Genomic DNA, 14,359 nt, shown 5'->3' on the forward strand with positions numbered 1-14,359 from the left:
TCATCTTTTTCTAACTAACCATCACGATCATAATTTTGTTATGCCTCATTTCTCTAATAATTGCAGCTCATATTTTTTTTATTGCACATTGCAGTGTTTGATTGGTTGAGAGAGAGAGAGAGAGAGAGAGGAAAAAAAAAAAAAAAACACGCTCTGTTCACCGCAACTTCCCCGAGCGGTCACTGGAGTGTCATGCAGTAGGCTGCCACAGGTCACCTTCCCTTCTTCGGTTGGGTGAGGTGCAGCGAGCAAGGCAGTAAGGTTGGACCAGCAGCCGCCAACTGGTGTTGGAATGACTGTCAACCACAAGTGGTGGTGTTGCCTTCCCAAGTCCAGCACTCTCATTTGAATAACGAGAGTACTACGTAGATCCTTTTATTCTTCTCACAAAAAGCGCAGAGCCCCAAAGTCACCACTCGATTCCAAGAAGTATATATACATCTTTTCCCAGCTCGTTAATTTGCAACTTAGATTCAGGTATTGGAGATGGGCTTCCCAACCTTCCATAGACTCATCTGTTGTGATCACATTGTTTGGTGGTTTGTTGAGAAACTTCAAGCCCTTGGGATATTGCCTTTTTTCATACTCCATGTTATCACTGCCATGTTACTTTGATAACATCAAGATAACCGGTTTCCAGTATTCATTATCTTATCTGTCTACTTAATCTTGCAGTGGTCTCATAAATAGACAGTTGGGGATCAATGGAATGCAAGATGATGTCATCCCAGAAGCGATTTGTACTGTCTGACTAAATGGATTTTTTTTTTTTTTTTTTTTTGAGAGGGTAAATGCTAGAGTTATTACCTTTGCAATTCTCTCTTTTGTGGGAAACAACTTGCAGATCCTTACGTCAAGGATCACCCCTAGAAATGTAATTGTTTTGCTTGGGGTAAGGCAGAATTTTTCCTGGTTTAGCTTGAGACCCACGTTTTTGAATGTCTGGAGGCAATGTTCTGCCGAATATACGGCAGCCTTGAACGAAGCTGCTTTTATGAGCCATCTTGAATGACTTCTTTTGAAGGTATTGGTTTAGCTGTTTCAGACCTAATACTTGTCTCCACTTCAATTTTTTTTCCCTTTAGGGGGAAAAAATTATGAGTAAAAACCTGTGCCTGTGGAACTTCTTTGATAGCTTCCTTGAGAATAAGAGACTTGATTTCCTCCTTTAATAGACAAATATGCTGACGCACTTTTATGCAAGGTGAATTCCAAGGAGTTTTTTTTGTAAAATTTAGGGTATGATCCTTTTTTATAATGTTCAGTACCCATCAATCTGAGCAGATGGCTCTCAAAGCATCATAATCATTGTAAAGAAAGTCTTTTACAATCAACTGCACTGTTTGTAAAGAGGTGACCGGATTGACATAGTTGTCACTGCCATCTGGTGGGCTCATACCCCCATCCATCCTGCACCTGATGGCTTTCTTTTAATAGGCTGTCTGGAGTAAGCTGCAACTCGTTGTATTTTATATCCCTGTGTAAAATGCTGTTGGTAACCCTGCTGGGCATGACCATAAGGCTGGCCCCTGTTGGATTGAAAACATCCTCTAAAAGTGTTTTGACCTCTGCCCTTTGTACCAAGAAATGTCTGCAGCACTTCCAATGATCTTGCAGTCGCAGTATCCGCTTTAATTGCTTGAAGTGCATCATTACGTGTTTTCCAGAGAGAGCGTCTCTGTTCTAAGGCATATCCAGTATTTTCAACCACACTTCTGGGTGAAAAGAGGCTGCCTTTAGCCATCCCCGTCGGCTTAAGACTGCTGCTCCAGTCATCTTCCTGAAGCTAGTCAAAGCCACATCCATTGCTGCATCAATCATTTTGGAGGATGAAGAAGAGACTTCGCCTCCCACTGTTTGTCTTCTGGCAGGTGTACTATAAAGGGCGCTAAGTCTCATCTTACCACATTTTGCAATCGTACCTGCCCAGTATGGCTAAAGTGTTATATTTTCATGGTCATAGCGGCCATTGTAGAAATAAAATCCCTATATTATCTAACCTTTTTATTAGGAGGGGCTGTGCATGGTGTAGTTGGATTTTTAGATCTGATGTGCCACCTGCATCACTGCTGAATCTGATTTAGGATGTCCTATCAAGCAGGTGGGAGCTCTTTCAGGAGCCCGCTGTTACAGTAACTGTTACAGTAGCTGGGTTGTTCATGACCGTAAGGTTTTCTGCCTCGAGATAGTTGACTATTGGAATTGATCTCACTACTTTCCCTGCTGTTCCTTTGAAGTCGTAAAGAAAGCAGTCTGTTTGCTGAACCATTGCTGGCAGGTCAAAACGTTTGGCAGCCCTTTCCAATAGAGCATGGAAAATCCCAATGTTGTTCTTTGGAGAACTAGCTGCTGGAAGCATTGGAGGGGCTGATACTGGAGCCACATAATCATCCCATTTGCTTCCTGTATTTGTAGCCTGGTCATTACCACCATCCCTTTGACCTACGTAGTCGTCATGAATTAGGAACCATCTGCCTTGATTGGCGAAAAAAAACTTTGCTGTGTGACTTGTCTTTTTTTCCCTGGCTCAGCAGTCTAGGAGGTTGTGAAGAATATCCTGCTGAGGATGCCAAAGTTTGCTGTTGTTTTGGTGGAATGTCACTTTCTGGTAAAACAATTGTAATAATCATTAGGCATTTGGTAAAGGTCTGAGACTAGAGGAATAGGAACCTGCATCATTGGTTCTTGGAATGACTGCTCCTCAAATGCTACTTTAGAAGGATCATTTTCATGAAACTCCTCATAAGACCTTTCTCTATCTTGTTATCTGTCTCTAAGGGAGAAATCTCCAGTTATGCAAGATGTTTCATCTTGCTCATACTCATCTGTTTCTTGACATATTTTACATTTATCTGGGAAGGGCTACTTGCAGCCTCAAAAGGTCCTCATCCGTAACCCCATTTCCAATATTCAGACTGGTTGTAAACGTGACACCTTACTTGGTGAGGTCTGATTTGATCATTTAACAGTTGTCAAAAGGCCCATCGTCTGTGCTGTCCTTGATGAGGCAAGAGAAACCTCAATTATCAGAGTCTAATAGCCGACGCCGAACTAGTTAACTGGGATGCCAACACAACACTCATCGACGAGGTCGTAGACGGAGTAGCATTCGCCAATTTGGTTGATTGAGTTGCTGTCTGCCTTCTCGTCATTCATCAGTACTGATCTTGCTGACAAAGAGATTGTCATCATCGTGGTGGTAATTGTTGACTTCATGCCAGCAGATGCTAGGGCAGATTCAAAAGGAGTAGAGGGTTCTGACCTTGTATTCCTTATTTTGGATGAGTCCTAAGGCAATAAATGCCACTTCTTTGACTGGTCTGAACTCTTGTTAACCCTGATTTTCTTCTTTTGATATTTTTCTTGGTGGCTATTTACCCAACTCCTTTACAGATCTTTCTCTCCTTGTTTTATTTGGTTGGAATTGGAGATCCCCCTTTTCCAAAGGCTGGAGTTCCTATGGTTTCTTCTCTTTTGAAGCCACAAAAGGAGCCTTGGCTCCTTGTCCTTGAGAGCTTTATGCTCAGGGTATAATCAATAAAAGCACTCCTTGTAAGGGTCCTCTGAAAATAGCCTTAGCTCACCACAAGACCTGAAGTGCTTAAATATGCCCTTATTTGATCCCTCTGATCTGATGGATCTCTGGTGGCTTCAAATACAGGGCAACTGAAGTCAAAGTAACCGTTTCTCTCAAAGAGCTGAGCAGAGCTCAAGGAGACTCCCTTTAACACAACGTGCAGTTTGAAATCTGAGGTGTAGTGGCTCTGAAGGTGAGGAATGAGGCAGGAGCTGCCATTTGGTTCTATCTATAATGATATGGATTGGCATACAATCGCCCTGGTTTTGGTTTTACTGTTTAAGGCTATGCTTTATACTACTAATTTTAATTACCATGGGACTCCCCCTTCGACGACAGGGAATACTGAAGCATGTGAATCTATGAAAGATTCAATACTGGAGAACCTAGCCTTATATGATATAAAAAAATAATGAAGGCTTGTGGCTGGTGCTCTCGGGGTTGAAATAAACCTCACTGACTTTAAAATATTTCTTTTGAAGAGGAGATGCACTTTAATCTGCTCTTCTTTGATTTCCCAATTTGTAGTTTTGGGTGCTTCCAATATCCATCCTCCGGCTGGGAATCATTCTAAAGTCAGAGTTTGGGAGTATAATTTTTAATTGAGATTGATTATCCCAGACATATAGAAAAGTGGACACAATAATGATGACCAGTCTTTCCACTTGGACAATTTATTGAAACCCAAACCACCTAGGAAAAGATAAATACCCATCAGATTCATTGCACTCTTACAATAATATTCTGCAGCCTGGCTAAGAAAAAAGGTCAGCTGCATAAATTGGACCACATCTGGAAAAGCCAAGGTATTCAGACTCATTCTGGCTCTGCCCTAAAGAAGTTGATGCAGTGGTCACTGGACAAGATATCCGAATCAAGACAGGAGAAGGACATTATATTACCAAATTAGATCAGAGACAGGTACTGGCACAGACCATGTGACTGGGACACCACTTTTCCTGTCTAGGTCTTTTCTCTTTTATAAATAGTCCTATGAGCTCCATTCTAATTGGTCTGATTGACCCAGTGCTATTTTCCCCTGGGTGTAAAGAGTTGTTAACTCAAAGCCAAAAACTTGGAAGCATGAGGCCTCTGATAGGGAGCCAATGGTTCACCCGAACAATATATACAAACATAATAAAAAGCTGTGCTTTCCCAACAGTAAATATTATATTTCAAAGGACTACAGATTAGTTTCAATTCAGGTTTTTCAAATTGACCACACTAGATTCAGGTGTAGGGGAGAAAACTGTCCTGCCAACTCTGTGCCGCCCACCAGGCAAAATCACTGCTGTCATTACCGGTTAAAAAGGTTTGAAGGATAAATTGGTATTCACTGAAGGATTACATTTAAATATACATATACAAACCAAACATCTTTCAAACAGCATTAAACTAGATATCAATAGATGATACCAGTTAAAATGGAAGCATTGCTAATCCATGTGGACTGACCCTGTGTGACACAAGTGCAACACCTCTTCACCGAGATCCTACTATGTAGATCCAGTTGTCTCACAAAGTTGGTCTGAGAAAATCCTTTCAGGAGGAATGCATAGTGTATGTTCCATATTAATTTACTATATTGTTTCAGATTATCTTTTTGTCTCATCCCAAGACTGTGATTTTAAAATATATTATTTTTAAATGGCACTTCTCTGTGGGGTTCCTTATTTTTAAGAACTCTTCCTTCCCCCTAGAATTGTAATTAATGTGAGCATGCATCAGATTATTGTGTAGGCAAGAATATCTTGCTATGAGGATTGTCTGAGCATGAGAGCAAACAAACTAAATCTTTCAGTTGGTCAGACCTTAAATGGACGCATACATCATTTTTGTTTAAAAAGTGAAAATTTTTTGTATTTTATATTTTAGTGGCCACCATTGTAAACGAGAAAGGCCAGGCCCTTAATATATATTTTTTCACCTCGCACTGTGGAGACTTACAATTTGAAGCAGACATCATTAGAGGAATATGCAATTCAGTGGTATCTTAGTGGGCATCAGAGTAACAGGGAAGGGTCAAGACGAAAGAGTAAGATGACCCTTACTCACTGAGCAGTCAACACTGGGCTAGGTAAGCAATTGTCAGGACTTGCATTCAGCCGAATATTTATATTACAGCCCCCTATCATACTTAAATAATCTTTTAAGTGACAGTAATTTTCTAAATGATTTCTCTTTAACTTTCCTAGATGTGAAAATTGTATGGTGCGTTTTAGATCACATCGATCCCTCTTCAAACACCTCCATGTCTGCTTTGATGTATCCACTAGACCGTCTACACAGAGAATGGAAAAATCTAAGCTGGACTCTGCTGATGGGCTAGAGGCTTCTGTTAAGCCCCTACTGTTGGAGGGTCTTCCTAAAATGCAGAGCGTCATCATACATCCTGAAAAGAAGGCCATACTTCCCAGTTCAGGGGCTGTCACTACAACAACCTCCACCACGGTCACCTCATTGCACCCAGCAAGCTCACTTGATAATGTGCTTCCTATTATCCAAAATGACACCCCAGAGATTGAAAGCAAATTGAGCTCGTCCCCAATGAATTCTCCAATGCCCCAAACTTTTTCTCCATTGGAATCGTCCATGTTTGGGTCATCAACTTTGCCTCAATTGTGTGGGGAAGCTCACAGTCCTACATCAGAGCGTTTTATCTCCTATGGGCAACCTTCTCCACATAACTCATCTCAAACAGTCTCCAACGCGACACGGAAGAAAAATCAAGGTAAAACTAATTTAATTTTTCTGCTATATGTGTTTCATACTTCAGTATAGCTTTAAGTGGTCTAAGAAATAGTAAATTTTCTTTTGTGATGCTTCAATACTAATTTTTACTTGATTAATGTTTGCTGACAAGAGTACCTTAGGCAAATGGTGTCCTGTTCACTTGATTAGCTTTGTGTCTCCTCCCTGTTGTAATTTTTCCTTTTCATATTGTTCCTCCGAACTTTTTCCATGTCTGTAATATCACTTTTCACTCAGGTTTAGCTGTGTCTGCACAAAAGGTTTCATAATTTATTCTCCTTCATACTTTTTCTGGATTGTCTAAATTTAGAGCTCAACATCTTTAAGCCTGCAATAGCTTTTAAACTTCACACTGAAACGCATGCCATACATCCCAACTGTTTCTGTATGCTATGCTGGCCACAATGTAACAGCTACAGTTCACAATTGTTAATTATTTCTTTACAATCAGACACTGCATTTATTCTGCTCGGGGAGTGCCTGGGCGAAGCAAAGGATATAACTTGGTCAGCAGGACTTGGAGAGGGATGTAAAAGTAGTAGAGGGATGAAAAAGTAGTAACCTGACTGATTTTGAAAATCAAAAACAACCAGAGGGATTGGGATGCGGCACTAGCAATTGCCAGTGGCTGAAAGTAATTCAGGCATTCCCTCATTCACCTTGTTGTTTTTGCAACAGCCACTCTAAGTGCTCTTGGTATGCCCAGCCGTGGGTCTTGGGCTCACTGTGCCAATGGATTCAAGCTAGCCTGGCCGATAAGGGGTGATACCCCGAAACCAGTCCCAGGATGCTTGTTTCTGGTCAAGGGAGGACCTGGCCTGGCAGTTCGGGCTGGACTGTTCCCGTGGGGAGCAGGGTCAAAACGGATTTACATATGGCTGGGTCCAAATTGGGGTGGCATTGTGGGCTAAAAAACAAGGGATTGGGACGCAGCCCAAGCAATTGCCAGTGGCTGAGATTCATTCAAGCATTCCATCCATTACCTTGCTGTTCTTGCATTTGCCGCTCTAAGTGCACTGGGTATGCCCAGATGTGGGTCCCAACCTCACTGTGCCACTGGATTCAAGCTAGCCTGGCCAATGAGGAGTGATACCGCAAAAACAGTCCCAGGATGCTTGTTTCTGGTCCAAGGTGGACTAGGCCTGGCAGTTCCGCTGGACTGTTCCCAAGGGGAGCAGGGTCCAGGCTGAGTTGCATATGGCGGGTCCAAACTGGGGTGGCATGGTGGGCAAAAAAAAACGATGGATTAGAATGTGGCCCGAGGATTGCCAGTGGCTGAGATTCATTCAAGCATTCCATCCCTCATCTTGTTGTTTTTGTATTTGTGATTTGAAAATCAAACAACCTTGGTTAGAAAAGTAGGATGCTACCACATGTTGAGCAGTGCGAGTCTAACCCACAAACTGTGCATACATTTCACCGTCCCCTCAACGAAATGCTCATTGGAATAGTAGTTCTCCAACTTCTCTATCTTCATTGAAGTCTTAAACAGTATGCATTTGAATCCTGGTGCAAGCAGATATTTTTCTCACTTTATTTTGTGATAGATATGATAGCACAGAGTTTATGGATATTAGTCAGTTATTCTAATTAGAATGTTGTAACCCAGCTGTTAGACTTGGAAATAAAACTCAAGACTAAATTTCCAGGATTTAAATCAAAACACCAGCGTCTGTGTATAACCCTCTGCAAAAGGTAGAAACTGTGACTCCTTCATAGTTTCTAAATGGCACTCTTGCTCAGTCAGCATGTTCTCTCAGAGACAAACCGCGTCCCACACCTGCAATCAAAAGGAAAATGTCAGTGCAAAAAGGATGCACTGATAAACATCTAAAACTACGTTAACAATTGCAGGGACAAAAACCTCTCAAACATTGGACCGGACTAAGTGCACAGAAAACCATGGTATGTTCTTTTGCCAGAGGGCAATCCAGGGGCTTAGTAAGCAAGTGAACATAGCCTAATGTGTGTTACTCTCCAATGTACAGTGGGGAAGGGGACCCAAGAATTTAGTGGGGATTGAAAACCACTAATTTACAACAGTGCTACTGCTTCGCCAAACTCTTATTTTGAACTCTACATTATCCACCAGAAACAGCATTACCAAATGTAAGTAACTTATTCTTCCGATGGCTACATCTTAGTTCAGGTGCCTCACCTCAGTCCCAAAGCTGTACCCGCAGGGAGATATGACAGAATAGTCTCTATACAACTAGAGTCATGCGGAACAGCTCTAGCCAAACAGCCAATACAGAACTGTTGAATGAAAACCAAGGGTCTGCTTTGCAAATAACCGTCATGGGAACACGCCAGGGCTGTAGAATCCACCACAGTTTTAGTGGAATGTGCTTAAGTGCTTTCAGGTGTATCTTTCTTTCCCAAGGTGTAATGGACCTTAATTCAAAGTGTGACCCAACAAGATAAGTTACAATTGGCACTTCTTTACCATTCTGTGAACCAGCAGATCCAATGAAATGCCTGTCATGCACTTGATCTGATCTCCAGTCATGCACAGGAAAGCCAACTTCGGGTCCAGCATGTTCAATCATTCCTCCATGGAAGTGTTAGGGAGGAGAAAAGATTGAAGAGCACATAAATGAAGGTTACCACCAGTGGCAAAAAGTGGGGCAAGTACACAGAACCAACTTATCCCGGTTAAGCATAATAAATAGTGGCCAGACCAACAGTGTCTCTAAATCACTGTCCATACAGGCTGAGGAAATCAGCACCAGAAACCCCACTTTCAGAGTCACAAGCCAAACACAGACTGCATTGACTCATACGGTGATGCCATAAAATGGTCAGACCCAAATTTAAATCTCTGAGTAATCATGAAAGGCCTAGGTGCAAACACGTGAAGAACCTAGAACCAAGAAACAAATGGTACAAAGGCGGCTGGTCACGAAGGCAAAGAAGGGCTTCCATGTCAATGAATCTCTCTAATCTCTGCGAGGGAGAGAGCAAAGCACAGAATACCCGACAGGTGAGGCTTGCCAAGCCCTCATTCTGACACCACAATACAAATTTGCACCGTCGCCCAGCGTAAGTATATTGGCTGCAGGTTTCTGTGTGGCAAAAAAGAAAACCGCCACCTCCGATATTAGACTCAAAATCACTACTTAGCACTGCTCAATCTCCACACATTATATTGAACAATCTAAGGAATGGGGTAGATGACCCGGCCTCCTGCAGTAACAGCAGATCATTTGTATCTGGATGAGAAAGGCAAACACACCTCCTACACAGCAGCATTACCAAATTGTCCTCCCACAGTCGGGCAATGGGAATACGTTGCCCAGTCTTTGCACACATTCTGTAGCTCCTGCAAAATGAGCACGATCAGAAACAACACATAACAGGAAGCCATTTGTCCATTTCAAGTGGAAGGCATACCCCAGTGAGCCATGTGGAAGCAAGTGCCAAGCATCGAGGCAAGGCACTTTATGTTGAGGTATGTGCACTCATCAGACAAACGTCATGTGTGAGAGGCCACTACCTTAGATGCGCAGCCTCCCAGCAGAGATTCCAGGTCCTGCTTGCAAGTTGAGGTGGTAGACTACCGTAGTGTTGTCTGAGTAGACAGATAGTCCTGAAGGCATTCTTTTCCACTACCTCGTGCTAAGTGGGCTTCCCACAGCTCCAGCAGGAAAATGTGCTGTTGTAAATCTTCTGTGGCTGAATGGCCCTGCACCATAATGTCCCCAGATCACTTGCCCAGTCTCAGAAAGAGGTATGTATCACTACGCAGTTTGAGACATGATAGGTCTACACTCTAGCAGGAATAATACCCTGATGCAGTTATGCAGACATAACTGGAGGGAACTCATTCTCAACCACAGCTAGAGCATCAGAGTGATTTGAGGCATCCTACCCAAAACGCGTATGTCTTTCAGGATCGAAATAGGTACTGGAATTCGAACCATTGGTATCATATTAATAAAGTCGCTGTTATGAGTAGAAAAAGCCCTCATGCAAGCAGTGCCCAGTATCTCTAGGAACAGATATAAAAGATTCAGGAACTTTGGCTCGGAGGCCCTTGCCTTTCTTTAAAAATAAAAAATAAAAACTGGGGGAGAAAAATCCTATATCCCGCTCCTCCAAAGGCTACCTTTTGATGGCCCCTTTTCTCAAACAAGGCCAAGACTTCCATCTCCAAAAGCAAATCCTAGGCTGAAGGAAACCAACTGACAGTTGGTGTATGTTTTGTCGGAGTGGCTACAAAGAGAAAGGACATGGTTTTTACACAGCAACTGATAAGGACATCGGCTCATGGTAAAGGCATCTTTGTGTACCTGAAAGCAGAAGCCTTCCCCTGCTCAGACATTGATGGTCGATGGAGGTCTGTCAGGATGCAATAAACGTGTTGGAATGCAGCTATAGCAATGCACTCTTAAGACTTTCACTGTCTCCACCAGTCACCCTACACAGAAATATGTGGTCCAGTGGTAGAAACAAGGAAGGTGGGATGGAATAAAAGAGAAAACAGAGAAACTGGACTCCACCACACAAACGCATCACTTCTGTTGATCCAGGATGTCCTCCGTATACAGTGAAGATATATAGTGTAGAGATTTCTCAACTAACTTGCAACAGTAGGTTCTATGCTTTACTCTAATAGTGAAATGGACATATATATCTTAGCAATCACGTATGTACTTTAATGTAGAACTTGTAATTCTTAAAAACTAAACCCACAAACAGTGAATATATGTTGATACATCTCCCAATGACTGAGTCATAGTTTTACTTGGTTCTAGGAGGATTACGAATAATGTTAATATTCCGTTGTTCACTAGCCTTGGTAATTGGTATGTACATTTATAATTGATATTCCTACATAACGAGATATGTAGTCCAGTCTAAGAATCCTTTCTGTTCTATCACAAGATAGTCTTGAGTAAATCTAATAACCCACAGTCTTCGAGTTCAGATAAGTGTTTAACAATATACCTTTCTGAATACTCCTGTGCATTCCAGATGCCCTTCAGTACTAAGGCCCTCATTATGAACTTGGCGGTCGCAGTGGAATTTACCACCACCGGCATGGCTGTCTTGACCACCACATAATGAAGACAGTGGGGACCGCCGCAGGCAGCCTTCCACCACCTCCAGGCTACCTCCGACAGGCAGCCTGATGATGGCGGAATTCTTCATCTGACAGGGCAGCGCCGCAAGCAACGCTGCCCTGCGGATAAGGAACCCTTGTTCCGCCAGCCATTCCCTCACGGGTTCACCCACCAGGGAAAGGCTGGCGGAAGGGGTGCTCCCGATTTACGGGCAGTGATCTGCGCAACGGGTGCTACTGCACCCGCCTCACATCACCATGTGGAGCCGTCAGCAATGTCCTGGCCACAGCAGAATGTATAATATTCGGCCGGCGGGGTCCCAAGGGGGCTGGCGGTCTGTGATAATACCACCAGCATGAACACGGCGGGGAATCCCGCCGTGTTCATAATGACCCCCTAATTCCTAGAAATCAAACTGGTCTTGGCAAATAAATGAAACATTACATAGCAAGGTCTGGCTGCAGTATTATTGTAACACAATTGCCTAGCGAAGACGTCATGGCCAATGAGAGAAGTTATACCCAGATATCCTGGATTGCGGCTATGTTCTAAAACACAAGAGTTCATGGCCAGCAAGGAATTTACTTCATTTTCAGAATGTTGCTGGGTAGCAGTGCACAGCCTCTGTCCAGGCATCATCAGCACTGTATGATGCCTGCCATCCTTTCCTTCGCTGGGGAAAAAAAGTAAGTGCCAGCAGTTTTTAATTAACACTCACTCACAATGATCCACTATCAAGCTGTAAGTAACTGCGTCCAGACTCTCGCCCTAACAATTGCAAACAATGGCAGCTTTGCAGACACAATCAGTGGTTTGGGCCTACAGGGTGTGGAAGCTGAAGTTGCCTTTTTCTGGGGATTCTGTAAACCTAAAGATTTATGGTGCATTTTGCTTTTTGCCCTGTACAGTTAAATTAAGATCAAGTCAATGTGGTTTACCAGATTAGTTGCCTTTCTGGTTTAGCACTGGCTTGGGCGACACTGTTGGATGATAACCAACTGGGATACTTGTTTATAGTCTAATGATGAACGAGTATGATATCCAGCAAGGAAGAATTGATGTATTGACATATGACTCTTTCCTTCAGTCTGCAGTTTAAACTTGGGTTGAAAGAATTCAGATGACATTGTATTATGTGGCCTAAATTAGGAAAATATGGATGACTGAACTAAACAGATTAACTTAAAAATATTGATTTTAATGTAGATAATGAGAAAGGTGATGTAAAAAAAGATGAAGAGAAAGAAAAAAAGCCCCATGGAAGTTACTTTAATTTTTCCTAGAGTCCCTTCGTCTAGTTAGTCTAAGAACCCTGTGTCTCAGGAATAGCCACTACAAGTTAAAGCAGCAAAGGATTCCTTCAGAGTGAGAGTGCAGCTGTGAGGCTGGTTTATGCCTATTTAGTGGTGATACAGACCATATATTACTGTTCTGTGATAAACTGGCTTTGAGGAATGCTGGAACATTTCAGTCTTCTCAGAAGACAGTTCTGTGGTGGCTTACCTATATAGGACCTTCTGTAAATAATGTTAATAATCAATTGTCCGTCTTACCAGCTGTTTAAAAGTACCAGCGAAGGGAAGATAATAATTCTTCGGCTTGTTTAGTGGTGCCTGTAAGTGTTCTTGATCAGGACTGGGCTACTATAATTCGTATTCCAAAGATTCCTGAAGGACTAGAACAGTTGATTGATCAGTATTAACTGCAAGTCCAACTTTAGAAATCTCATCTTCATTGCAAGTCTGTTTTTGTGAACATACAGAAATGTTACCATTTGATAATATTGCCTCTTCTAATGACGCTGTAATATTTAGAATTCCGTAGTTGAATAGCATAATCCATATGTAGGTAAATCAGTCAACTCGGATTTCTAGAGTGCGTCCAATCACCCACAAAAGTATCCACGCACTGGGTTGCTAGGATCAGTTGATAAGCCAGGTCTTGAGTCCCTTTCTGAATTCCGGGAGAGAAGATTGCTTGGAGATGGAGGAAAAGATCATTCTAGGACTTGCAGCGTGGCAGGAGAAGGATCGTCCTCCACTGTAGCTTTGGCGGATGAGGGGAGTGTATGCGAGGTAGGCAGAGAGCAGGTGTCCGGAGGGTTGGTGGAAGTTCAGTCGGTGGTTGATGTATGCTGAAAGGACTTCTAGGCATGTATCAGCATTTCGAATTGGCATGTTTTCTGGATGGGGAGCCAGTGGAGGTTCCTGAGGTGGGAGGTGATGCAGGTCGATTTGGGGAGGTCGAGGATGAGCCTGGCAGCTGAGTTCTGTATCATCTGGAGTCTCTTCAGGAGTTGGGCGGTGATTCCCGTGTAGAGTGCGTTGCTGTAGTTCAACTGGCTGGTGACTAGGACTGGAGGGACGGTCTTCCAGGAGCTGACTGGGAGCCATCTGAAGAGCTTTCGGAGCATGCCGAGGGTGTGGAGGCAGGCAGAGGAGACTGCGTTGATCTGGCTTTTCATGGTGAGTTTGCTGTCCAGGATGATACTGCAGTTGCAGGTGTAGTCTGTCTGTGAAGGTGTGGGTCTGTGTTTGGAGGGCCACTAGGTGTCATTCCACGGTGAGGTGCTGTTTTTAAAAATCAGCACTTCAGTCTTCTCCGTGTTGAGCTTCCAACAGTTGGTCCTCATCCATTTGGCAACACCGTCCTGCAGCTGTGGAATTTGGTCCTAGTAGTGGAAGGCTCTTCTGAGAGCGAGAGGATAAACTGGTTGTCATCTGCATAGGATATGAAATGGAGGCCATGGGTTCGGATGATGTTGGCCAGGGGAGTCATTTAAGTGTTGAACAGGGTGGGGCTAAGGGATGAACCTTGAGACAACGTACATGGTGCTCTGGGTTTTGAGGTGAAGGGTGATAGCGATGCAATACATTTGAGTGTGTCCCTGGATCCCGATGCAGTGGAGTCTCTTGATGAGTAGGTGGTGGGATATGGTTTATTGAATGCTGAGGAGAGGTCGATG

General features: G+C 43.1%; 1 protein-coding gene across 6 annotated transcripts in view; it reads left to right on the forward strand.

Moving 5' to 3' along the window:
* Positions 1–14,359, forward strand: part of ZNF414 (zinc finger protein 414) — a 137,786-nt gene that overhangs the window by 74,214 nt on the left and 49,213 nt on the right. For all 6 annotated transcript variants that reach the window (XM_069217131.1, XM_069217134.1, XM_069217130.1 and 3 more), the window contains one exon: positions 5,773–6,308. In XM_069217131.1, the coding sequence (XP_069073232.1) occupies positions 5,773–6,308 (536 nt within the window). The remainder of the gene's footprint in view (positions 1–5,772; positions 6,309–14,359) is intronic.

This window comes from Pleurodeles waltl, chromosome 12 (genome assembly GCF_031143425.1).
Source record: "Pleurodeles waltl isolate 20211129_DDA chromosome 12, aPleWal1.hap1.20221129, whole genome shotgun sequence".
NCBI classification, from domain to species: domain Eukaryota; kingdom Metazoa; phylum Chordata; class Amphibia; order Caudata; family Salamandridae; genus Pleurodeles; species Pleurodeles waltl.